The sequence below is a fragment of the Hypanus sabinus genome, chromosome 7, assembly GCF_030144855.1.
Source record: "Hypanus sabinus isolate sHypSab1 chromosome 7, sHypSab1.hap1, whole genome shotgun sequence".
In the NCBI taxonomy this organism is placed as follows: domain Eukaryota; kingdom Metazoa; phylum Chordata; class Chondrichthyes; order Myliobatiformes; family Dasyatidae; genus Hypanus; species Hypanus sabinus.
In genome coordinates, this window is record NC_082712.1 from 54,457,540 (window position 1) to 54,483,500 (window position 25,961).

Here is a 25,961-nt window from a genome sequence, read left to right on the forward strand (position 1 = left end):
TTTATGTGTTATTTGGTATGATTTGGCGCTTCATAGCTTCAAGGTTACGGGAAAGAGTGTTTCTGCCGAGAACACTTGCACCATGTGTTTCTGCCAAGAGCGCTTGCGTGAGATTTTCGCTAAGGTGGACAGTGCCGCAATAATCGCAGAAAAGTACTCCTACTTTATATAGGCTATGTATTTATCAGATCATTCCTGCTTTTACTATATGTTACTATTATTTTAGGTTTTATGTGTTATTTGGCATGATTTGGTAGGTTTTTTTTGGGTCTGCGAACACTCACAAATTTTTCCCATATAAATAAATTGCTTCTTCACTTTACGACTTTCCGGCTAACGAACCATTTCATAGGAACGCTCTACCTTCGAATATTGGGGGAAACCTGTATAGCTAACTTTCCAAAATTTAAATAAGAATCTGAACGTATGTAATAAAGCAATTGTGTAAATATTGGTTTTTCACGCAAAGCAACAGCATTTCAATTTTATTTCAACTTTCCACATTACCTTTAACAAAAACATTCACATGTAATTTACAGCACAGAATAGCTATCTAAAAACCCAGTGGTATAAGACAAACCTTAAATGGATTGATTGCAAATGAGTTAGTTGGGAAAGGGCGTGGAAAAGTCCTAGCTTGATATGCAGAAACCTAAGGTAATAAAACAAACAGATGTTTGGTGAGAGGACAAAATTCCTCATTGTCAGATGGTTACTTGTGAATTATCATTAAATTATCAAGGAAGAATTAAAACAGAGTATTAATCACTGATAACGTAGTTCATTGAAACAATTTTAATTTATCCAGCAAGTCATTGCTCTGTCAATAGGAATTAAGACCACATCAAGATGATTTGCTAACCTTGAACTTATTTTCATAATATTGATCATAACATAGGGAACTTGACAGAAGGCCTTCTCAACATTCTAAGTCATACAGCTCTATTAAAATGCATAATGCTATTGGAAGAGGAATATTAATAATAAATCTATCAAACTAGAACCATGTGAAACTGTAGTATTTAAGTTACACTTTCAATCAGATTGAACTATTGTGAGTATTGAGAGCAGTTTTAGGCCCCTATTTAAGAAAGGATGTGCTGACATTGCAGAAGGATAAGAGGACGTTCATGAGGACGATCTAGGGAATGAAAGGGTTCACATATAAGTGACGTTTGATGGCTCTGTATTTATATTTGCTGCAGTTTAGAGGAATGGGGTGCATCTCATTGAAGCCTCATGAATGCTGAAAGGCCTACTCAGAGTGGATCTGAAGAGGATGTTTCCTATGGTGGAGGAGTGTCAGACCAGAGGGCACAGCCTCAGAAAAGAAGGGCATTCATTTAGAACAGAGATGAGAAGAATTTTTTTTAGCCAGAGGGAGGTGAATCTGTGGAATTTGTTGCCACAGACATCTAGGGAGGCCAGGTCATTGGGTGTATTTAAGGTGAAGGTTGATAGGTTCTTGATTAGTTAGGGCGTGAAAGGTTACAGGGAAAAGGCAGGAGAATGGGGTTGAGAAGGAAATGGATCAGCCAAGATGAAATGGCAGAGCATACTACATGGGCCAAATGGTCAAATTCTGCCCCTATGTCTTGGGGTCCCGTGGTCTAAAATAAGGTAGAAAATTAGCAGTGGATGCTAGGGACCATGATTTCAATCTTTCAACCATTATTCACCCAGTACAATATTGGACAATACAGAACAAGTGCAGGAACTTGAAATACTGGGGAAAACGATCGTTTTGTATTTCAGATTGCTTTCACTCTGATACATTAGACAGCTTTCTATCTTTGATTTCATAATGTGGAAATAATTTTAATGAATAATTAAAATCATGGATGCCAAACGAACTTAACATTAACAAAAAAAAATGTTCAACGATTTACAGAGTATACTCAATGAGTAGCCAAACCACTTGAAGACCTGAAGCTTCATAATTGGATCCTGCTTCAATATTGAGTAAGTGGATTTTAATTACAAGCGGAGAGTAACTCAAGTTTGTTTGGGTAGGGTAAAAGTCAGTCAGGAATTGAGATAGAAGATGATTTGTTATTAGAGAACAGCAGAATGCTCTGAGGGCTCACTTACAGGTAGTCATCATGTGGGTCAGATATTAAAGAATTATTAAAGAGATTATGAAAGCACTTAAACCTTTGGGAACGTAAATTGAGTCAATGACTACAGTGAAGGTGAGGAGTAATTATCAAGGGCCCTGGGAGAAAATATGACCACTGGGCTTAAAGTTTTCATCATTTACACCAACATCCTGAAGGCAGCAACACAGTTGTACAACCACATTAAGGACATTAAAGTGAGTGAAAGGGAAGGTATAAATGACAAAGGCAGGCAAAGTCAGGGCAAAACCAATGCAACAGATTTCAATTTTGGAAAAACAAGTTGAAAAAAGGAAAGAAAAAAAAAATCAGAATATTTTCTAACCAAAGAGTAATCAATTTGAACAATGTTGGCCCTTATTCTAAAGGGGTTTGGAGTTCAAATCTATTATATTTGGTTGTACAGGCTGTCTTCTGATCCCACATAGATTCTACTTGCAGTTTTGCTGTCAAACTTCAGAAAAAAAATACTAGCCTCACAGAATTCAGTGTAATTTACCAAAATGTTTTTACAGTTTAACTAATGGGATCAACCTCATTAAGCTTCCTTTAGATTCCATAAATACGGAAAACTGATAGCTGATCAAATCATCTGTTTAAAATGCTTCAAAAATACAGGTAGATAAAGAGAAACAATCTCTTCATGAAAAACATTGTTTTTTTATATGGGAGTAAGACCAGGAATTGTATTTTTATCATAAAGCAATGGAATTCTGGAGCTCCTTTCCTAAATGATTAGTAATGCAGGGCAATAGAAATAACAATTGAAATATGTACACTTTTATTTAGATTCTACTTGATCAAATACGAAAAAATGGCATTGATGTTCATACCAGCTGTGAGCTAATCTGGTAGCAGTATATTCAAGGGGTTGACTAGTTTACTAATATTCCTCCACAAAGAAATGATAAGCTTCAATTTTATTACTTCACATAATCCACTATTCATAAATAAATCTGTACTGTAATATTGATGATGGGAGTAGGAGAGGAACACAGCTATGGGTATATTAAATCTGAGGTCTCTCTAGTTAAATTTGTACAATTGTGATAGTACTCTGCACGCTAATTTAGTTGTTAACTAATACAAACAATCTTTCAATTAGTTTTTGTCAGATCCAAACACTGGCAGGGACCATTTGATGTACAGCTTTGGAATCACAGGCCCAAATGAACTTTTCTTCCCAAGCTCACTGCATTTAACATATGAATCATCTTAAATTATTCACACACTATTGTTTTCCAATATAAATGCATACATTTTGCATTGAATGAATCAATATTATCAGCTTTCACCACTTTCCTATATCATTGACAGCCTATACATGTATGAGAATTATTTACCTGTTTTCAAATATCAGCTCTATTGTCTCAATTTACTATTCTGGAGAAGGTGAAACATAATCCTAAAAACTCCCTATATGTAAATATTCTAGATCAATTTCTATAGGAAAAAGAAAAAAAACATGTCCTTTTGGTCTCTACACAAAACATTACCTCAATGAGTGTAAAGAACAAAAGGCAACATTTTCCTTTCTAGCATAAAAATACAGCTAGATCAGATAAAGGATCCAGATCGTTGCACCAACCATCTGGATCAACTACCACAAAAAAAAAAATCCATAACTTGCAATTTAATTTCGTATGACTTCAGTTTACTGTATGCTATATTTTCATTTATTTCCAACAACAGAACCTTTAAAGTATTAATTCTCTTTTAAATATTTTCTTGTGTGCATGATTATCAATGTATACCCAATACAGTTTCCATCAGCATTCCTTCCCACCTCACCACCACCACCTTACTCGTACAGGTAATATTTCTCAACAAGTTTATAGATGTACACTTATTTCCTCACAGAGCCCAGTTAAGACAGTCCAATTTGGTTTTACAAAGCTGCATTATTGTCAGCAGAGATGGGATACTTCCAACATAACATCCTGCAATGCTTCTGAACAAAAGCTCCCAGAAACTTTAACCCAATGTAAAAACTAACTTCCCATCAGAACGAGCTCGATTATTTTCCCAGTGTTAATTTTGAAAGAATATATATGTGGAACCAGGATAGAGTACTGATTTTAAAGATGTTATAATAGTAACACACAGCAATTAATTAAAAATTTGAAGAGTAATTACATAATAGCAAACACAAGCAATCAAAAAGTTTCTTAGATAGAAAAAAGAACACACAAGCATCATCCAACCTGTCTAATGCGGGTCTGAAAAGAGTCAGCAAATGTGTTAGTACTGCCACTCTTGTTGCTTGATTCAGGCAAAGGGTTAGATTGCAGGAAAAACAAAGGCTGTTTCTGAAACCAAGATAAAAGTCAAGTCATAATCTACAATGAAGCACACACAAAGCATGAAAATCCCAAATACCTCAAGATCCAAGCCAGCATTAACCAACAGGTAAAAGAATGAGTTCATCAATCACACTCCACATACTAAAATTAGAGGACAAGGGATTCTTTTAATGTTGCCTTGGCCCACATTACTTTCAGAAAGAACTTCCCATTGGATGTACATAACCACTACAAATATGAACCACATCATTAAATAAACAAATCTGATCTCTCTCTTAATCCAAACTTGGAATCAGTATGGCAAACTGAATTCAACTTCTCAGAAATAGATTTACCTAATGTCAAGAATGTTTTAGAATTCATAGATGTACAGAAAAAATTACATAAAACTAAAACGAGTTTTCATTTAGAGGACATTTCCCCGCGTTCTATCAAGATTTTCTAACTCTGTAAAAAAATTTGTTATGATTGATTCACGATCTAATAAAGACATTTTTGAATTTCATCAAGTGCTAGTTTTTAACTCCAAACTTAGTATAACGTCTTTTTAAACCTTACAAGCTTATTACATTCTAACAACAAAATTTGAATGATTATGTATCCAAATGTAGATTACTCCATTCAATTTCTAAGAGATTACAAATCAATGTAACATAGAAAACGAAATATTTAGAAAGTTGAACAGCATTTACATTACACCTAAATACAGATGTTTTTTTAAAATTCTAAAATTGATAATTTTAATAAAACAGGTTTTAATCAGATTTGGGCATCCAAATATTATTGTATGTTTTTGATATTCATAAAGGTATTTTGTTTCTTCATGCAAAATACATAAATCAGTTAACCTGTATCTACTCCAGGTCACCACCAGTCCTGAAAGCAGTTTATTGTCCTTACACCTAAATATTTTAAAGTCTTGTTATGCAAGTTACTGACTAAATTGATGCATTTGACTAAAAGAATTTCAATAGTTGTACAGGTATCAAGACTTAGTACAAAATAATTCACACCTAATTTCATCAACATAGCTACTGCTCATTAAAATGACAAGTCCTACAGCGTGATGTTTCTCCATGATAATCTGAATGCTATAACACAGGCATTTCTAAAGAAAGCATCTTTCCAAAGCAAAGAAAAAGCCTTCAACAGGAACGTGGAACAATGAGCCAGCTGCCTATATTATATTTTTGATCTAAAACCTATCTTCAAAAATTTCACTGGGAATATTAAACAGTTCTGAGAAATTAAGCATTTATGTTTAATTAATATTTGTTTCCTGTTTAATTTAGGGAAAATGAAATACAAATTAACCAGGTCACACTGCTTTAAATAATGGAGTTTATGACTTTCAACCAACTTTGCTACTATCCCTAGAATCATGTTATTAACCTGGAGGAATGAAGAGGCTTGGATTGGAGCAAATAATAATCAATAATTATTAGGAATTTGGCTATGAAGAAAAATGGTGTAATTGAGCAGAAATAAAAAAGAATTAAGCAATTTAACACAAATATTAATAGAAAGTTGCCTAATACATCATTCACAATTCTGGCATAATAGCTCTGACATTTAGAGCTATCAATTTCCACAGATATGCTTATATACATTATGTAATTTATTATATTCTAGATAAAATATTTTAAGTAAACCATAATATAATTGATAGTATTCAAAACTAAACAAACAAACTTTGGTTAAAGGGAATAACATTTAATTCACTACTGTAAATTGTTGTATTGGCTAATGAATCAATTTATGCAACCCAAGTAAGTCTAACAAAATAAATTATTGAAGTACATTAGCAATGAAACTACAGAATATGCTCACGTGGTATAATCAAAGCCTTTTGTTTATATGCAGTTTTAAAGATTTTCTGTGCACCTCAGATTATTAAATTTTAGTATTATCACCATTTGAAGCTTCTCAGGGCATTCCCCAACAATATGAAGTAAGGTTGCAGCAATTATAAAATTTATTTTGCAAGACTTTCTATAATTGGCTCTAATATTTATATTGGAAAGTAGTTACAATTAAATGGTAAACAAATAAAAAATTTAATGCAGAATCTACTTCAAATAAATTATATATACATTTATTTTTTTACTTATTAAAGCAAATAATTATTTATAGCCAGGATTAGGAAATGCCTATATTTCAAGAATCAATTTGCCACAATATTTAATCTATCATCTGCTAACTGTTCTTTAAAACTGTAGTTTCCATTTACCATTTAAATATTTGCCAGAATAGCACATCTCCATTTTAGTGTTAGTATGTCAATTCATGCACAGTTTACTTACAAAGTCCCTACACTCCACAACTGTTTCAGCATTGCAGATTGAAACTACTGTTGTCATGCCTTCCAATTTAATATAGCTCCTTGTTACTACATCCTATCCAGCAAACACTGCCAATTTTTATTTCAGAGGGAAGAGGAAGTCAAAAACTAAATTAAAATGAGTCTGAACCAAAAAGCAACTACATGGGTTATTGTTATTCTGCTTCAACTGTTTAAGAAAATGCAATTTTATATTTTGCAAGCAAAAAAATATTAGGCACAGATCTTAAAAAGGCTGTCTTGAGTGGGGGAAAAAGTTAGGAGAGCAGCAATAATAAAAATAGAAAATTATAAATAAAAGCAAACCCCAATGTATTCCCTGCAGGGTTTCTGGCTCACTATAATCCTGTTTGCTTAACACGGAATACTCAGCAGAGACATAATAGCAGGAATAAAACCTATAGGCAAAGTAGATTGAGCAAATAAACCTACTAAGTTAGATTCCAGTTTTGATGATTAAAATTTAGTACAAAGTACTTTTTTCCTATCTCCTCCCACGCTTTTCAATTTACATACCCGAGGTCTGGTTATTAAACTCTGCACCAAAAACACCACAGGATTGCCTGCTTTCCGAATAGCTTCAACTGCCTGTTCATGACTTGCATCACGCAAGTCAACTGCATCTACCTGCAAAAATTTGTGACAATGAATTTAAAAATAAATTCTGCACTACAACTTATAAAACATCATAGATCCCCCCCCTAAAATAACATTATAGGTCCTCATGCTTTCAATTTAGGCTTAATTTCTCTCATGCATGTTCTCTTTTCAAAACAACTCACACATGCTTAACTACAACTTGACATGGTCAGTATTTCAAAGCACATGGGAGTATTGCTTTACATAGAGACTCAGACAAGTTAGGCAATCATGGAAAAGAGTGAGGAAGTTACTGCTGAGCTTGAATTTACTCACTTAGGATGGTACTAGATATCAGATAGCAGTTAGAAACAATACAATTAGAGCTAATACAATGTGCTGTAACATTCATTTACATCAGTTCTATTTGTCGAAGTAAAACTACATAGACAGAAAAACAACCTAATAAGAAATTATGTGCATTAACAAACATCTAAAGGAAACAAATCCTGCAAATAACTGAGTTCAAGTTTAATGGGTACAATTCCATTCAGGAAATTACCAAATTAATAGTTTCAGTGATGGGTCTGGAGAATTCTGAATCTGCCCTCACTAATTTGGAGAAATTTACTCATTTTACTTTAATCAAAATAAACAGCAATACGAAGTTCAGTTTATTGTGTTCACAACTTCTCGCCACTTTTTGGCATGCACCTTACAGTAAAGTCAAATTTTAGTTACTAATTTCTTTTCCATTCCCGAACAATCATAGATATTAATATTTCATTGAAAAGAATTTTCTGATTTTGGAATTAATGTATTTCATTATTTCCATTGATACTTATCTTTGAAAAATATTTTCTAAAACCTTAGAATCATATATTAAAGTGTTAATTCTCAGCCAGAGCTCCTGACTTAAATTTCAACAATATAGCTATATATTTTGAAGCAGCAAATAGGGATACGAAATGCATACCTCAACAATTCTGTCTCCAGTTTTTAATGTTCCATTTCTTCCAGCTGGGCTGTCCTCCAGAATATGTTTAATGAATATTCCTCTCATGACCTCACCATTACTCAGACGACTACCCATTCCCCTTCCACCAACAATGCTAATTCCTAAGGACTTTCCAGGTTCACGCCATAGCTCCACACTAGAGTTCAAAAATAAAAAAAAAAATCCCTGAGTTTACTTAGATCAGGTAAAAACAAATTAAAAATTACAGAGAATTTATACAGTCACTGGAACTTCAATGCAGTAAGAAAATATTGCAGACACTGGAAAGCTAAAACAAATTTAAATGTAGTCAACTGAATTGTTATCAAAGCTCATTAGTCAAACAAAAGAATGCTATTTTTAATATTTGGAAAGTGAAGGGCTTTTCCACTGTTGGAGGTGAATTGGGACGTTAAAAGTTGGAGTGCAATAAGCAATTTCTACTGAATTGAAAAGTTGAATAGGTTAGGACTTTATTCCGTGGAGTGTAGAAGAATGAGGGGAGATTTGATAGAGGTGTATAAAATTATAATGGGTATAGATAGAGTGAATGCAAGCAGGCTTTTTCCCACTGAGGCTAGAAGAGAGAAAAAAAACAAAGGACATGGGTTAAGTGTGAAAAGGGAAAAGTTTAAAGGGAACATTAGGGGGGGCTTCTTCACACAGAGAGTAGTGGGAGTGTGGAATGAGCTGCCAGATGAAGTGGTGCACGAAGGCTCACATTTAACATTTAAGAAAAACTTTGATAGGTACATGGATGAGATGGGTATGGAGCAATATGGTCTAGGTGCAGGTCAGTGGGACTAGGCAGAAAAATGGTTTGGCACAGCCATGAAGGGCTTGTTTCTGTGCTGTAATGTTCTATGGTTCAACTCATGCCATGCTTTAGACTAAGTCCCAATTCAATATGGAAATTTCCCTGGCTGAACATTTTCGAAAGGAATCCTGACATCTAAATATGAGCAAACTAGTATTTATTGAATACTAGATTTGGCTTTATTATTTATAGACACAGACACACGGTGATACAGCAGAGAAACAGGCCCTTGGCCCAACTTGTCCACGCACTGTTTCCACACTACATAAGCAGTACAATCAAACATACAGAGGCTTACTTCAAGGGAGTGTGAAAAGGACTCCAATGGACTATAAGTAAGTGGTGTTTGATAAAACTACGATTAAGTATTTGGCGACATTCAAAGAACACGAGAGGGTATAGTTTTAAGGTGCTTGGAAGTAGATACAGAAGAGATGTCAGGGGTAGGATTTTTTTAAAACAGAGAGAGTGGTGAGTGCATGAAATAGGCTACCAGTGATGGTGGTGGAGGCGGATATGATAGGGTCTTTTAAGAGACTCCTGGATAGGTACATCGAGTGTAGAAAAATAGAGGGCTATGGGTAACCCTAGGTAATTTCTAAAGTAAGTACATGTTTGGCACAGCATTGTGGGCCAAAGGGTCTGCATTATGCTGTAGGGTTTTCCTATGTTTCTATGTAACAATCAGAGTTGACCAATTTCTACAATGGATCAAAAGTGAACCCAAAATTTCTGCTGTCCTTTAGATATTAGTTTAAAATGAAATAAAATGAAAATAGTATGTAAATAAAATTAAGTGCAAATTATTAACATTAAACAGCTAGAACAGTTGAAGACAAAGCTACCAAAGTACAAAGGATAATTGTGAAAAGCTGACTGTAGGAGTTTATTATACAATTTCTAATTTGACAAATACATCATGGTAAAAGGGTGATCAAAAGGCTGCAAGTGAAGTAATGAAGTTTTAGATTAATACTTTATACCTGATTTCATCAAAGTAGGATGTTGCCAATGTCATAACAAGAAAAGCTGCAGCTGAGGGATTGATGGCATGAGAAGAGATGAAACAGGTATATTTATAATGCTGGTAACACTCACAGTAGGAATGTCAATTGGTCCAGATAGAACGGATATTAGATTGCTGACAGTCTGTGGAGACCCTGTTCAAATCTCCTTAGATAGAATTATGATGCCATGGAATTAGAAAACCTGTACCCTTGAATAAATTGGAGGTGCAAGATCAGTAAACCATGCACCAGTCAGCTTATTAGTGGGAATAACTTTTTGAAAACACTAACTGAAGGTAAAATTAAATTGTCACTTTAAAAAAACATGCTTAATAGATATAGCAATCATGACCATTTTGATCACTTTGCACTAAAACAGACTTCTTTGTTCTTAGTGTGTTCCTTCTGCAAAAATTGTTTATATTTTATTCATATTTATCTTGTGAATGGTACTTATTGAACACAATTGCCTATGATGCTACTGCAAGTAAGATTTTCATTGCACCTGTGCATACATGTACTTGTCCATATGATAATAAACTTGACTTTAAATATTTTACTCAAATAATGCTTGATTAACTCCAATGAGACATTTAATGAAGATGATTGATATACACATGAATGTTCCTGATGTGCTTGATAAAGTATGAAGTTCTACAGCTCAGAAGAAAGCTATTTGTCTCTTGATGCTGAGAACAAATTTACAGAGTAGTTCTCCAAGACAGGATTAATTTTGTCCTTGGTAATGATCACTAGATGACTCCTACAACTTACATAAAAAGATCTGCCTAAAGTTATGAGCTTTATTCCTCAACCCTTTTTTTGTTTTTACAAACGGGGCAAACATCTATAACACTCCACCCTCCTGTCTCGCACACCGAGAAAAGATTGAAAAATGCTTTTTGCAGCTTCTTCAATACATAAACTCAACAATTTCAGAAACATCTGAGTTGATGTACATATTGGAAAGATTCTGCCTCTTACAATTGTTTATACCCACTGGAGCCCTCATTTCCACTGTTGGTGAGAGCACAAGTGGGTGACATAACGTTTTCCCTTGGCTGCATATGTCCCTGTGCAAGTTAGCTAACAGTAAAGAAAGGCACTCTTAATTCCTAATGTCAATACTCTTCTACAATTCTGGATGAACAAATTTACGTACCGACGAGCTTGTTTCCAGTTATTATATGATGAATTCTGTAACTCACTTTCTTCTCCTTCACCTTCCTCTCTCTCAGGCAGATCAGCACTAAAACAGAAACACTGATTAAGAAAAAATGCTATCTCAAAATATGTATATTTATAAAGATTACATTAAACGTGTTAGATTAAAGTTGAAATTCTGAACCTGTTCTTGTAATGATTTAGAAAGTGAAACAATTTTCCACATTTCCCTTCAGGTTTCATGTATTTTGCACCAGTTTATGGAGTATTCCATCTGAAGTATGCCGAAGCTTAAGTTCTGCTAAATTTCACAATTTTCATAAGGGTAAACAAGATGGCAAGGAAACATTTTCAATATGAACATACTCCAAGATATACAATTCAGGATGCATTTGTTGCTAGTCACAATTTAATTGGTTAAGTGTGTGAAATACCCATCAGCAAAGCTGAAATGTTCTAACTGTTCAAAAAGCAGCAAAAATGATTATGATCCTGAGCTGATAATGGTTTTCAGAGTAGTTACTAGTTTTTGTTCTCTCCAAATGAATTATTTCAGTATTTACCAAAATAGATTTATTGAGAAACAGAAATAATTCTAGAAATTAATAATTTACTACATGAATGGATACTTATACATATTTTTAAACTCTAAGTGTCTAATTTATATATGTCAAGAATATCGAACCTTGATTTTACTGACACAAGTATTATATTCGACTGGAGGGTTTTTGAATGACAGATCTGTAGCAAACATAACATTAAGACTGCAGATGTCACCTCAGTTAGCTGGGAAGAATTCAAAAGAAAGCTGGCTGTTATTTATGAGGATTGCCAGTACAAGGACAATAGGAAAAATTTCTAAGCTGTGTCGCACCATTATGACAGAGAGTCATTGAAGGGTACGAGTTTTGTTTACAAACTTGACCATTTAAAATTCAACCTCCAGCCCACAACGGATTCCTAGGCTACCATCATTGATGGCTACAAATGAAGGAATGGCTATACCATGTAGTACTTTCACATTTCTTTGACAAAATAAAATGCCTGTCTGCTTTCAGACAGATAAGATTATACAAATTGGCAAGGAAAGGAACAAGAACATCGAATAACTATGAGATGAAACAAACTTGTTAGAATAATCAATTATTAAATTAAGTCTACTAAATTCATAATTAACATTTGATATGGTAAGTATACTACATAAATTTCTGGGTTGCAAACTACAATTATTCAAGATGTCTATATACTGTAAAACAAAAACTAAAATGTGTAGATGTATTTATTAATAGAGTATGTCTAAAAATACAAATTTACTTTTAATTTTAACTTTTTTGTCTGAATGCTGAAAATGAATTAGGTATTACCTGACAGGTGGAAGTGATAAATCATCAACCTCAGTAATTTCCTCAAGTTGTTGATTCATTATTGTCTTGTATTTGACCAGATCTTCCGCAGACACATATGTGACACTGTAAGAAATAACATCAAGAAACAGTAAAACTAAATTATTGAAAAATTATACGAGGACAGAGAACTAAGGGTTCTTTAAATCATAATTTTCCAATTCTATTTAGAAAATAAAACTATTTCAGATGTTCTGCTGACAGTTGGATAAGACAGTACATATATTGCATATATTGGGTTGAAATAAATTAAAGACATTTTGAATTTACAAATAAAAAAATGTAGCTTAGCCATTATTTAGTTTGTGAGTGAAGACCTAATAGCAACACTGTCAATTTGTTGGCTTGGGAAGACAGTAAAAACAAATATGAGACCATATTTTAAATAGATAAATTTTATTACAAAAACAAACTGGCAACATCTCATAGTCATTATATTTCCCATGTTTTTGTCTTGTACCCAAACAGAATTTGCTCAAATTACAAGGTAAACCATTTAATGAAGTCAGACTAAAAAAAATTGAAATCCTTTTGGACAAATCTAGAAAAAAAACACTGAATCTTCACAATTGTAACCATGTTAAGTTAGTAACTATGAAAACATAGTTTTAAAACAAAACAAAATTTGAAATTTATCCAGATACACTTCAATCATTATAACCATTCAGGATAAAGCTACTTTTTGTGGATGATATAAGTTCACAAATCTAGAGATAGCTATGTAAATACAGTATTTTAAAAGATTTCGCAGCTCAATAAAATGCTTGCCTTGCATTTTAAAAGGAAAGATAAATGCACTGAACTTCTATTTAGATTTAGTAAACTCCAGTAGTTGCAACTATTTCTGCATTAACTCTAGCACTTCTAGTCGTAACCGCCCTTTGCCTGAGAAATCAGGTTGCATGGTTTCAAGGAGCCACTACTGTTGGTTATTCGCAGAACCAACATGCTAGATCAACAATACTGTTACAGGTTTCCCCCGCTATCCAAAAGTAGAGTGTTCCTATGAAACCTTTCATAAACCGAAAAGGCGTAAAGCGAAGAAGCAATTACCATTGATTTATATGGAAAAATTATTGAGCATTCCCAGACGCAAAAAATAAAATACCAAATAGCACATAAAACCTAAAATAACACTAACATATAGTAAAAGCAGAAGTGATTTGATAAATACACAGCCTATATAAAGTAGAAATAATGCATGGACAGTAGAGTTCCACTTATCAGAATCAGGAAAATTTAGCCAAAACCGATTTGTAGAAAAAAAAAATCGGCACATACATGCATGCGCACACACCTGCCCGTGCAAGGTTTCATGGTCATGGTAATCTTTCTCGGGGTAAACACAAGTTTAAAGCGGACGCCTTTTTACGTAAAAGCAAACATCTTCTTCCGATTTCTTTTGGTTAGTGAAAACAGGTACTAATGCAGGTCTTTCATAAAAGCGAAGTGGCATAAAATGAACTTTTGTAAAGCGGGGGACACCTGTACTTAAAGGAAACCTCATGGATCAGCTTTTAAAAAAATCTACATGCACTCCTCTCAACTATTCATGAATCTTCCTACAATGATATAGACTCACAATGGTCTTCAGTTTCAGACTTACACGGTTCCTCAAAGATCCCAAAAGACAGATCCACACCCAAGGTCCATTAAAATTTCTAATCTCTGCAGTCCTCTCTTCAAATCAATTACCCAGTTCTGGATCTAAACACAGAACCTATGCAGTGTGAAGAATGATCTGCATCAATTAAATCTCTAAACTAAAATAACTTGCACCTGGTGATCAGTAATCCTTCATGCCTTGGCTGCTACTGAAATTTGCTGAAAAATTCATGAGTGAGACAGTCATGGGCATACCTTTCAAGCAGGCAGATATGTGTACATCAAAATTATTGTTTTAGATTTACTAAGCTGTTGCAGAAATGCAATTGACAATTCAAGGACCAGCTTGACAGTGCAAATCCTACCATTAAAAGACATTTGATCACCGTGAGAAAGGATCTTCAGAAAAACCTAGAACGATTATTTTTATGACCACCTCCTTCACCACCTTTTTATTCCATCTTTTAAGCCTTGTCCTCCAAAATATTTTGTTTGTAACTGGGTAGTTTTTGTTCATTTGATAATGATTAAACTCATATATTTTCCTTGTGATTTCTAGTTAGCAACAATTACAAATGCAAACCAAAGTCTAAACATAATTTATAATTTTCCACTTGTCTTTTGAAAATCAGTTTTATCTTGATTTCCTATAAAAACCATGAAATTGACCTCCCAATTCATCTCCTCATATTTCTTTCCAATGTGGTTTAGTGCCCAGGCAAACGACAGATAGATGGCGCAGACCCTTACTGCAATTTAAATTGCAGCAAGAGGCGGAGAGGGAAGAGGTAATAGAAGCTCAGAAAGAAGCTGGTTTTTTTTAAACTGATCGCAGCAAAGAGGCTAAACTGTGCAGGCACGTGACGTAGGTTCAAAAAGAAAGACCTCCATATACAGCGGCCATCGTCGTAGTGGACTAAGGCAGAGTGGGTCGGCTTTAGCTCAATCAGGCTTCAGCAAGATCAGGCAGAGGCAAGGTTTGAACAGGGCACAACTGCACAAGCGCACAAAAGTCAGCCCGTGAGGCAGTGAGAGAATTTAAATAGCGAGCAGAGGCCGGGTATGAGCTTCACTCCAGGTGAGGTAAGGCTGGGTAAGCTCCTTTAATTAATCTAATTAGATTAGAAGTAGGTAATGGAGGCAGCAGTTAGGGCAGTTGAGTGCTCCGTTTGCAGTATGTGGGAAGTCAGGGCGAGGACTTTTGTCCCTGAAGACTACATCTGCAAAAGGTACATCCACCTGCAACTCCTGACAAACCATGTTAGGGAACTGGAGCTGGAGCTAGATGAACTTCAGATCATTCGGGAGGCAGAGGCAGAAATAGACAGGAGTTTCAGGGAGATAGTCACCACTAGGAGACAGGTAGTTGGGTGACTGTCAGGAGAAGGAAGGGGAATAGACAGCAGGAAGAGCAGAACACCCCTGTGGCCGTTCTCATCAAAAATAAGTATAACTTTTTGGATACTGTTGGTGAGGACAACCTACCAGGGACAAGTTGCACAGGTTGCGCCTCTGGAACTGAGACTGGACCCTCAGCTCAGAAGGGAAGGAGGGAAAAGAGGAGAGCAGTAGTGATAGGGGATTCGATATAGGGGGACAGATAGGAGGTTCTGTGGAAGAGATCGAGAATCCCGGATGGTTTGTTGCTTCCCTGGTGCCAGGGTCCACGATATCTTGGATCGAGTTCTCAGTATTCTCAAGAGGAAGGGTGAGCAGCTGGATGTCGTGGTCCATGTACGGACCAATGCTGTGGTTAGGAAGAGTGAGGAGAACCTGAAAGGTGAGTTTAGGGAGCTAGGTGCCAAGTTAAAGGACAGGACCTCCAGGATAGCAATCTCAGGACTGCTACCAGTGCCACGTGCATGTGGGTCTAGAAATAGTAAGATGGTGCAGATCAACACGTGGCTGAAGACATGGTGCAGGAGGGAGGGCTTCAGATTTATAGATAATTGGGCAGTTTTTCAGGGAAGGTAGGACCTGTTCTGGCTGGACGGTTTACATCTGAACTGGAGGGGAACAAATATTCTTGCAGGTAGGTTTGCTAGAGAGGCTCCAGTGGATTTAAACTGGATACGAGGGGGGGAGGGGAACCAGAGAGTAGGAACAGATGTATGGGAGAAGGAAGAAAATGAAGACAGTAAAGTTCTTTGTACTGTTAGAGAGAAACAGAGAGGAAGAGGTGGAGAATTTCCTAAATGCATTTATTTTAATGCTAGGAGCATTGTAAAAAAGGTGGATGAGCTTAGAGCATGGATTGATACATGGAAATAAGATGTTGTAGCTATTAGCGAAACATGGTTGCAGGAGGGGTGTGATTGGCAAATAAATATTCCTGGATTTCATTGCTTCAGGTGTGACAGAATCGGAGGGACAAGGGGGGAGGTGTTGTGTTGCTTGTCAGAGAAAATATTACAGCGGTGATCTGGCAGGATAGATTAGAGGGCTCGTCTAGGGAGGTTATTTGGGTGGAATTGAGGAATGGGAAAGGTGTAGTAACACTTATAGCGGTGTATTATAGACCACCTAATGGGGAGTGAGAATTGGAGGAGCAAATTTGCAAGGAGATAGCAGATATTTGTAGTAAGCACAGGGTTGTGATTGTGGGAGATTTTAATTTTCCACACATAGACTGGGAAGCCCATACTGTAGAAGTGATGGATGGTTTGGAGCTTCCAAAATGTGTGCAGGATAGTTTTTTGCAGCAATACATAGAGGTACCAACTAGAGAAAGGGCAGTGTTGGATCTTCTGTTAGGGAATGAAATAGGTCAGGTGACCAAGGTATGTGTTGGGGAGCACTTTGATCAAGTTTGAGCAAACAGATCTTTGAGCAAAGTAACTTTGAGCAGAGCGATCGCAATGGCATTAGTTTCAATATAATTATGGAGAAGGATAGGACTGGACCCAGGGCAGAGATTTTTGATTGGAGAAAGGCTAACTTTGAGGAGACGTGAAAGGATTTAGGAGTGGATTTGGACAAATTGTTTTATTGAAAGGATGTAATAACCGGTCATTAAAGGTGAAATTTTGAGGGTACAGAATCTTTATGTTCCTGTTAGGTTGAAAGGAAAGGTTCAAAGTTTGAGAGCACCATGGTTTTCAAGGGATATTGGAAACTTGGTTAGGAAAAAGAGAGATATCTACAATAAACATAGGCAGCATGGAGTAAATGAGATGCTCGAGGAATATAAAGAATGTAAGAAGAATCTTAAGAAAGAAATTAGAAAAGCTAAAAGAAGAAACGAGGTTGCTTTGGCAAGTAAGGTGAAAATAAATCCAAAGGGTTTCTACAGTTATATTAATAGCAAAAGGATAGTGAGGGATAAAATTGGTCCCCTATAGAATCAGAGTGGACAGCTATGTGTGGAGCCAAAAGAGATGGGGGAGGTTTTGAACAATTTCTTTTCTTCAGTATTTACTAAGGAGAAAGATATTGAATTGTGTGAGGTAAGGGAAACGAGTAGGGAAGTTGTGGAAACTATGACGATTAAAGAGGAGGAAGTACTGGTGCTTTTAAGGAATATGAAAGTAGCTAAATCTCCGGGTCCTGACAAGATATTCCCTAGGACCTTGAGGGAGATTAGTGTAGAAATAGCAGGGGCTCTGACAGAAATATTTCAAATGTCATTAGAAACACGGATGGTGCCGGAGGATTGGCGTATTTCTCATGTGGTTCCATTGTTTAAAAAAAGGTTCTAAGAGTAAAGCTAGCAATTATAGGCCTGTCAGTTTGACGTCATTGGTGGATAAATTAATAGAAAGTATTCTTAGAGATGGTATATGTAATTATCTGGATAGACAGGGTCTGATTAGGAAAAGTCAACGTAGATTTGTGCGTGCAAGATCATGCTTGACAAATCTTACAGAATTTTTTGACGAGGTTACGAGGAAAGTTGACGAGGGTAAGGCAGTGGATGTTGACTATATGGACTTCAGTAAGGCCTCTGACAAGGTTCCGCACGGAAGGTTAGTTAGGAAGGTTCAATCGTTAGGTATTAATATTCAAGTAGTAAAATGGATTCAACAGTGGCTGGATGGGAGATGCCAGAGGGTAGTGGTGGATAACTGTTTGTCAGGTTGGAGGCCAGTGACTAGTGGTGTGCCTCAGGGATCTGTACTGGGTCCAATGTTGTTTGTTATATACATTAATGATCTGGATGATGGGGTGGTAAATTGGATTAGTAAGTATGCAGATGATACTAAGGTAGGTGGCGCTGTGGATAACGAAGTAGGTTTTCAAAGTTTGCAGAGAGATTTAGGCCAGTTAGAAGAGTGGGCTGAACGATGGCAGATGGAGTTTAATGCTGATAAGTGTGAGGTGCTACATTTTGGTAGGAATAATCCAAATAGGACATACATGGTAAATGAGTAGGGTATTGAAGAATGCAGTAGAACAGAGTGATCTAGGAATAATGGTGCATCATTCCTTGAAGCTGGAATCTCATGTGGATAGGATGGTGAAGAAAGCTTTTGGTATGTTGGCCTTTATAAATCAAGAGCATTGACTATAGGAGTTGGGATGTAATGTTAAAATTGTACAAGGCATTGGTAAGGTCGAATTTGGAGTATTGTGTACAGTTCTGGACACCGAATTATAGGAAAGATGTCAACAAAATAGAGGAGTACAGTGAAGATTTACTAGAATGTTAACCTGGGTTTCAGCACCTAAGTTACAGGGAAAGGTTGAACAAGTTAAGTCTTTATTCTTTGGAGCGTAGAAGGTTGAGGGGGTACTTGATAGAGGTATTTAGAATTATGAGGGGGATAGATAGAGTTGATGTGGATAAGCTTTTTCCATTGAGACAGACAGACATACTTTATTGATCCCGAGGGAAATTGAGTTTCGTTACAGTTGCACCAACCAAGAATAGTGTAGAAATATAGCAATATAAAACCATAAATAATTAAATAATAAGAAGTAAATTATGCCAAGTGGAAATAAGTCCAGGACCAGCCTATTGGCTCAGGGTGTCTGACACACTGAGGGAGGAATTATAAAGTTTGATGGCCACAGGCAATAATATCTTCCTATGATGCTCACTGTTGCATCTCGGTGGAATGAGTCTCTGGCTGAATGTACTCCTGAGCCTAACCATTACCTTATGGAGCGGATGGGAGACATTGTCCAAGATGGCATGCAACTTGGACAGCATCCTCTTTTCAGACACCACCGTCAGAGACCCCAGTTCCACCGCCACAACATCACTGGCCTTCTGAATGAGAGTAGGGGAGATTCAAACAAGAGGACATGAGTTGAGAGTTAGGGGGCAAAAGCTTAAGGGTAAAAAGAGGGGGAATTTCTTTACAAGAGAGTGGTAGCTGTGTGGAACGAGCTTCCAGTAGAAGTGGTAGAGGCAGGTTCATTATTGTCATTTAAATTAAAATTGGATAGGTATATGGACAGGAAAGGAATAGAAGGTTATGGGCTAAGTGCAGGTCAGTGGGACTAGGTGAGAGTAAGCGTTCAGCACGGACTAGAAGGGCCGCGATGGCCTGTTTCCATGCTGTAATTTTTATATGGTTTACTCCTGCAGTCCAATACTAAACAGTATTGAATCCTGAACAAAGTACCAACTTGAAGTAGGAATAACAAAAATAGAGAAATTTGTATAGATTGACTGTGCACTTAAGGAAAAATCAATGACAAGGGTGGATGGAGGGATGTGTCATTGAAATTTGGCTTATGACACTTGGGCATGAGTGCCACTATGGAAAAGAAGAGAGAAAATTGGAAAATAACAGTGGTTCTATGAACTCTGTTGTAACATAGGTGTTGTAACATGCAACACCTATACAATAATAGCCCATAACGTTGGAAGTCATTTTCCATGTTTCAGCAGCTTTATTATTGGATGTGTACACTTTAGATGTTGCTGGATTTATTCCAGTTTATATTCATCAGGCTGGAATGCATTCCTGTGGCTTTCATTTTTGGTAAGCAAGTTTATTAATTTTATGTTCTACATTCTTGACAGTAATAAATACAGAATCTAAAGGAATATTACAAAAATATTCCCTTAACAATTGTAGGCTGGATTACAGATTGGGAGGCAGCTATTTGGACCATGAATCAAAGAATTTACAACGGTACAGCACAGGAACAGGCCCTTCGGTTTATGATAACTGGGGTCCTGATACTTAATTGCTCCAAGCTAAATATCTGAACTATGAAGCATTTTCAAATTTAAAACAAATAGTGACAATATAAATGCAGTATAATTTAGATGGATCTGTAAGACTGTATATGTATCTGGATAAAGCTTTCAAGTGAATGATTAAAGCATGCTGGATTTACCACAATGTTATAATTTATTGTTGTAGTGGCTTTCATGATCTACATGCCCACAGCAAATTCTTAAAATGCTCTAATACTCACACATAAAATGAGGACTGATCATCGCCAGATGCACATGGAGATCTAGAATGTGAAAAGCATTTGACACAGCAGCTTTTACACTCGTGTCACAAATCTTTGACTATTTTCATAAAAGATGTACAGATATTAACAAATGCCTAGGAAGAGACTAGTGACATGTTTCTGAAAAACAGATTTAGAACCTATAGGCAAAAAAACTGTTTGTTGTAGAATCATACAGCAGAGAGACCCTCTTTAGGTCCACTTTGATGATATTAACTCTCCAAAAGAGCTACCCAAACAATCCCATGACCCAGTAGCTTTTCCTTAGCCTTGCATTTTAATTTTTTTTTAACTACACTGGATTCCAGTTAATTGGGACACATCTGTACCAGCATATTCTGGCCCAATTAAGCAGCTGCCCCAATTAGCTAAAGTTTCAGGTAAACAGTTATAAAGGTATAAAAAAAAACAAACTACCACTTTACTGAGCAACAAATTATGTATTTAAGTGAAATAGAGAAAATGTTAGAACACTAACAAAGCTACTACAGTTCCCTAAAACTGTATATTAGTCCCTAATAGTTATCGACAGAGGAATTCGTCTGGTGTGCGCCGCCATGTATGGGGTGACCAGGGAGGGGTAGCACCACTGGTGAAGGAGCTTGTTGTGTCCATTCTGGGGCAGCTCACTCACCTTTGGTCCCCACAGGACACTCAACTCTCACCTGTGGCTCCAAGTAGCTATTTGTATGTGACAATAAACACACCCTGGTACACCACTTTGACAGCCAGGCTAAACCAGATGATGGCAGCCAGTGGGACATGCCCAGTGATAGGGACATGCCTGTCCTAACATGAGAAGACACCTCCGGCACACTGAGTGGATAAAATCAACAGTGAAATCCAATGGTCAAGAAGGCAGCTCTTCAATGCTTCATGCAGTGATCAAAGAAGACCTCAGTTTGTGATAACTATTCATATGACTGAACCTAGACTTCAAGAGTGGAACTGTCCTAGTGCAATAGCTTTTCCACTTTATAAACTCTTCTGCATAGATTTCACTGTTATCATCAAATATGATGGATAACAAACACACTGTCATGTTCTTCTGATTGACTGTAAATGAAAAAAAATTAGTGCAGACACCGAATGCAAATAATAGACTGCCTTCATACAATGCTTTTGACGAATACATCCTCCAGATCCTCAAATGCATTGTAATATTTGCATTTATTTATTTAAATCTTACAAGTGTCCACAACATGAGGGAGTAAAAATCCTTGCATTACGACTCTGTCACAATGTATAGATATGGGAATTTAGAAGTCTAATGGCTTGTAGAAAGAAGCTGTCCCATAGTCTGTTGGTCCTGGCTTTAATGCTGTAGTATCGTTTGCCAGGTGGAAGCAGCCGAAACAGTGTATGGTTGGGGTGAATGGTGTCCTGATGATCTTCCAGGCCATCTTTATGCATCTGCTGCTGTAAATGCCCTCAATGGAAGAAGGTTCGCATCCACAGATGTGCTGGGCTGTCCGTACCACTCCCTGTAGTGCCCAAGGTTGATGCAGTTCCCGTACCAGGCGGTGATACGGCCAGTCAGGATGCTCTCACTGGTGCCCCTGTAGGTGGAAGAGATGCTGTTGTTCTTTTTTTTTGGCCACAGAGCCAGTGTGTACAGTCCAGGTGAGACCTTTGGTGATGTATATACTGAGGAACTTGAAATGACTCGCCTTCTCAACTGCAGTCCCATTGATGTTGATCGGGGCGAGCCTGTCTCCATTACTCCTGTCATCTACAATCGACTCTTTTGCTTTTTGGACATTGTTATCTTGGCACCACTGTGTCTGGAGTTAATCTCTCTTCTGCAGGCTGTCTCATCACCGCTCATGTCATCTGCAAACTTGATCAGCAGATTGGAGCTGTGTGCAGCAGCAAAGTCATGGGCGTAAAGGGAGTAGAGGAGGGGACTCACGACACAACCCTTGCATACACTTGTGTTGAGGGTCAGAGAAGCAGAGGTGAGAGAACCCATCCTTACCACTTGTCTGCAATCCAATAGGAAGTCTAGGATCCAAATGCACAAGGCGGGGTGCAGGCCAAGGTCTCTGAACTTCCTGGCAAGTCTGGAGGGAATTACAGTGTTGAATGCTGAACTGTAGTTCAGAAACAGTATTCTAATCTATGTATCCCTGTTCTCCAGGTGAGTGAAGACAGTGTGCAGTGCTGTAGCTATAGCAACATCAGTAGAGCAGTTCCGTTGGTAGGCAAATTGTAGGGGATCCAGTGTGGGTGGTAGCATGCTGCAGATGTAGTCTTTAACCAGCCTCTCAAAGCATTTGATTATAATTGAGGTGAGTGTGACAGGGTCCCAATCATTCAGGCATGGTACCTTGGTGTTCTTGGGTACAGAGATAACAATGAATGATATTCAAGATGACAGATGATACATTCAAATTTTTCGTAGCTCTGAACTTGCTGAAGTGAAATCATTTCATTTTCTCTCCCTGCTGTTTCTGGCACCTCCAAGTTTCAATGTTGAAACTGCACTGAGCAAAACAATTTTAAATTGTTTTGCTACTTATTTCTCGCCAACTATCAGTGACAAAAATCACTGATTTTTGAATACAAACACACGCAAATGATGCTTTTTAAAAACTGCTCACTCGAAGCATTGTGTAGTATGTAACTGCCGCACGAGTTAATGGTTTTGACGCTAGATAGAAACTTCAGTAACAGTCTCCTGCACCAATTAAGCAGCATAGTGTCCCAAATAAACAAAAGGAATCCCAGCTATTTTCTCAATTAGTTTTTGCTCTTTAAGAGTTGTCCCAAATAAACGGCTGTCCTGATTAACCAATGGACCAATTAACCTGAATCCACTGTACCTAACCTAGTTTTACCAAACCAAATTACACCATCCTTTCTCTAAATATATTACAGATCAAAATTTACAAAATAAAATCTTTTCTACTGTTTTTTAAATGATTACAGACTTCCAACTAGTGAAAACAAAGACTGACTTGCAAGAATTCCTCCTTCACATTATTCTAGAAACATAGGAAGAATTATGGATTATTAAGTCCTAAGAGGTTGTTCAATAAGAACAAGAAAGATATGCATTTTAGCTCTTTCTTGTTCCCTAACAAATTTAGTTATCAATGTTGATAACTACATTGTCGTGATTAGTCCAAAGAAGAAGTCTTTTTTGCTTCTCCCTATTCCTCAGTGGCTCAAGTGTCAATATGTAATATAGAAGAGACTACTTATTTACAAGTCTTTATCACTAGAAATGTGAGATGTAGCCTTATTCTGAAATTACATTTTATATATGTATGTTATCTCAAGCTAATTCAATTTTAGATAGTGATAAAAATATTAAATATTCACTGAAATTAGGTAAGTTATTTAAAATGCCCATTGTTACAACATCATATTAATTTAACAAAGAGTGATTAACTCACAGCCCATGGGCAAAGTTATTGTGTTTTCTTTAAACAAAGTGAAATATATGGTATACATACAGGGGTTAGATTTTTTCCATAACTCACTACATTAATGGCAAATGCTAATGAGATAAGGATCAAAGCCTTTCTATTGCTCTGTCAGATCATTAGTCAATGTTTAAATAAATAACTTATAAAAATGAAAAGATACAAAATCAAAATACATTGTGCAGTAACATTTTAACTAAATAGGGGGAATGTCAGACTTTTAACTGCCGTTGCTTTTAGCTCAAGCTCATTAAAGTTCCTTTGATCAACAGTCAATTTCATTTGAACAATTTGTCTAAGTAAAATAGTTGCTGAACATGGCTACTATAAAGACACAGCTAGTTTGCAAAAATATCCTTGAATCAGCATTGAGGAAAATGTAACAGCTGACATTATAGTACTTTGATTGGCAATGTGAAAGTACTAAAAAGGTCAAAATGACCTAAAAGCAAGTAGATTATTGTAGTATCTGTTCTGGAAACATATACTTGTGGAAAAAAACTGAAGGATCATTGGATCAGAGCCTAAAGTTTGCTGAGAATGGATGAAAAAAAACATGCAAAAATTAGACAAAGGAGCAAACAAGACATGGTTATGCTATTAAAGCAAAATTGATACAATATGAATTTACATTTAAATGTAGAAGATAGTCATATCTATAACATTAGATTTAACAGAAAATTATGCTGTCAAAGAAAAATGATAATCTAAATCACAGATCTGATTATTTCCAGATAACATCCCTCACAACAAATGCTTGTAATTTACGTGTTTTTAAATATCCAGTCCTACATTAACTATTTTTTCATGTTAAATATGCACTGTATGTTCATTGAAACATTTTGCATCAGCATTCATCAGACCTTAGATTAGGAAATTCTGTTCAAAGTACAGAGATATATGAGATCTATAATTCTGTAAGTCTGAAGTAATACAGACTCTACATAAATCTATTTCTGAATATAAAATTTGTTGTGCATCAGTTTTCACATGTAATTTATTTTGCTTTACTAACCTTCTCGAGAGAATGAAGGGATCTTAATTGCCATTTTATGCTGATCAGAACTAATGAAATGTTAAACTCCTTAAATTTATAATTGCCATCGTGAAACACAAAAGACTTGGAGATGCTCAAGTGAAAGAAAGAGTGGAGTGATAAGATTGGTATAAGGGGAAGATTAAAAAAACTGCAATTTATTTTACTTTTTGAGGACACCATAACTTACTTTCTGTGCAGTTTGACAGCCTACATACTAGTTTTAGCAAAACTACATGGCTTTGTTTTCTCTCTACCCCACTGGTAATTAACTAATGTAATATTTTAGTTTAACACATCAATCCCCACAGCAGTCAATACTACTTTATGCCAAATTGTCATACTCTTGTTACTTACATTATATCTGGTCCAATCAGAGAATGTCTTCGTAACAATGCACGAGACTGTGCATTGGTAAGATCTGTAGTTGGCTCCCCATTCATTGCTAAGATGCAATCACCTACCCCAATTCGGCCATCATGGCTAATGGATCCGCCATGAATAATGCTACGCACCATCATTCCTGAGCCATCCTTACTGGAACTCACAGTCATCCCTATATAATTACCAACACATATTGATGACAATTCTTCACACAAATATTACAAGAAAAAGATGCAAATAAAAACATTTATAAACAAAATCCATTTATCTAAACACAAGTAATATATTTTTTCTTCTATTAAAAATGTCGGCCACTGCAAGTCAAAATAAATTCTGGGCAAATTTGAGTATTGCTGGGTT

At 36.3% G+C, this 25,961-nt stretch overlaps 1 protein-coding gene across 12 annotated transcripts in view; it reads right to left on the bottom strand.

Moving 5' to 3' along the window:
* The window catches only part of LOC132396778 (multiple PDZ domain protein), a 202,091-nt gene that overhangs the window by 83,709 nt on the left and 92,421 nt on the right, over positions 1 to 25,961 (bottom strand). For 6 of the 12 annotated variants that reach the window (XR_009513123.1, XM_059974662.1, XM_059974660.1 and 3 more), the window contains exons 22-29: positions 25,575 to 25,773; positions 20,709 to 20,750; positions 12,690 to 12,794; positions 11,324 to 11,410; positions 8,317 to 8,494; positions 7,278 to 7,388; positions 4,322 to 4,426; positions 581 to 652 (exon numbers count right to left, since the gene is read on the bottom strand). Coding sequence is in view for 11 of the 12 variants with exons in the window: in XM_059974662.1 (XP_059830645.1) it covers positions 581 to 652; positions 4,322 to 4,426; positions 7,278 to 7,388; positions 8,317 to 8,494; positions 11,324 to 11,410; positions 12,690 to 12,794; positions 20,709 to 20,750; positions 25,575 to 25,773 (899 nt within the window). In the remaining variant the exon portion in view is untranslated. The remainder of the gene's footprint in view (positions 1 to 580; positions 653 to 4,321; positions 4,427 to 7,277; positions 7,389 to 8,316; positions 8,495 to 11,323; positions 11,411 to 12,689; positions 12,795 to 20,708; positions 20,751 to 25,574; positions 25,774 to 25,961) is intronic. The other 6 variants (XM_059974663.1, XM_059974666.1, XM_059974665.1 and 3 more) reach the window with 6 other exon arrangements.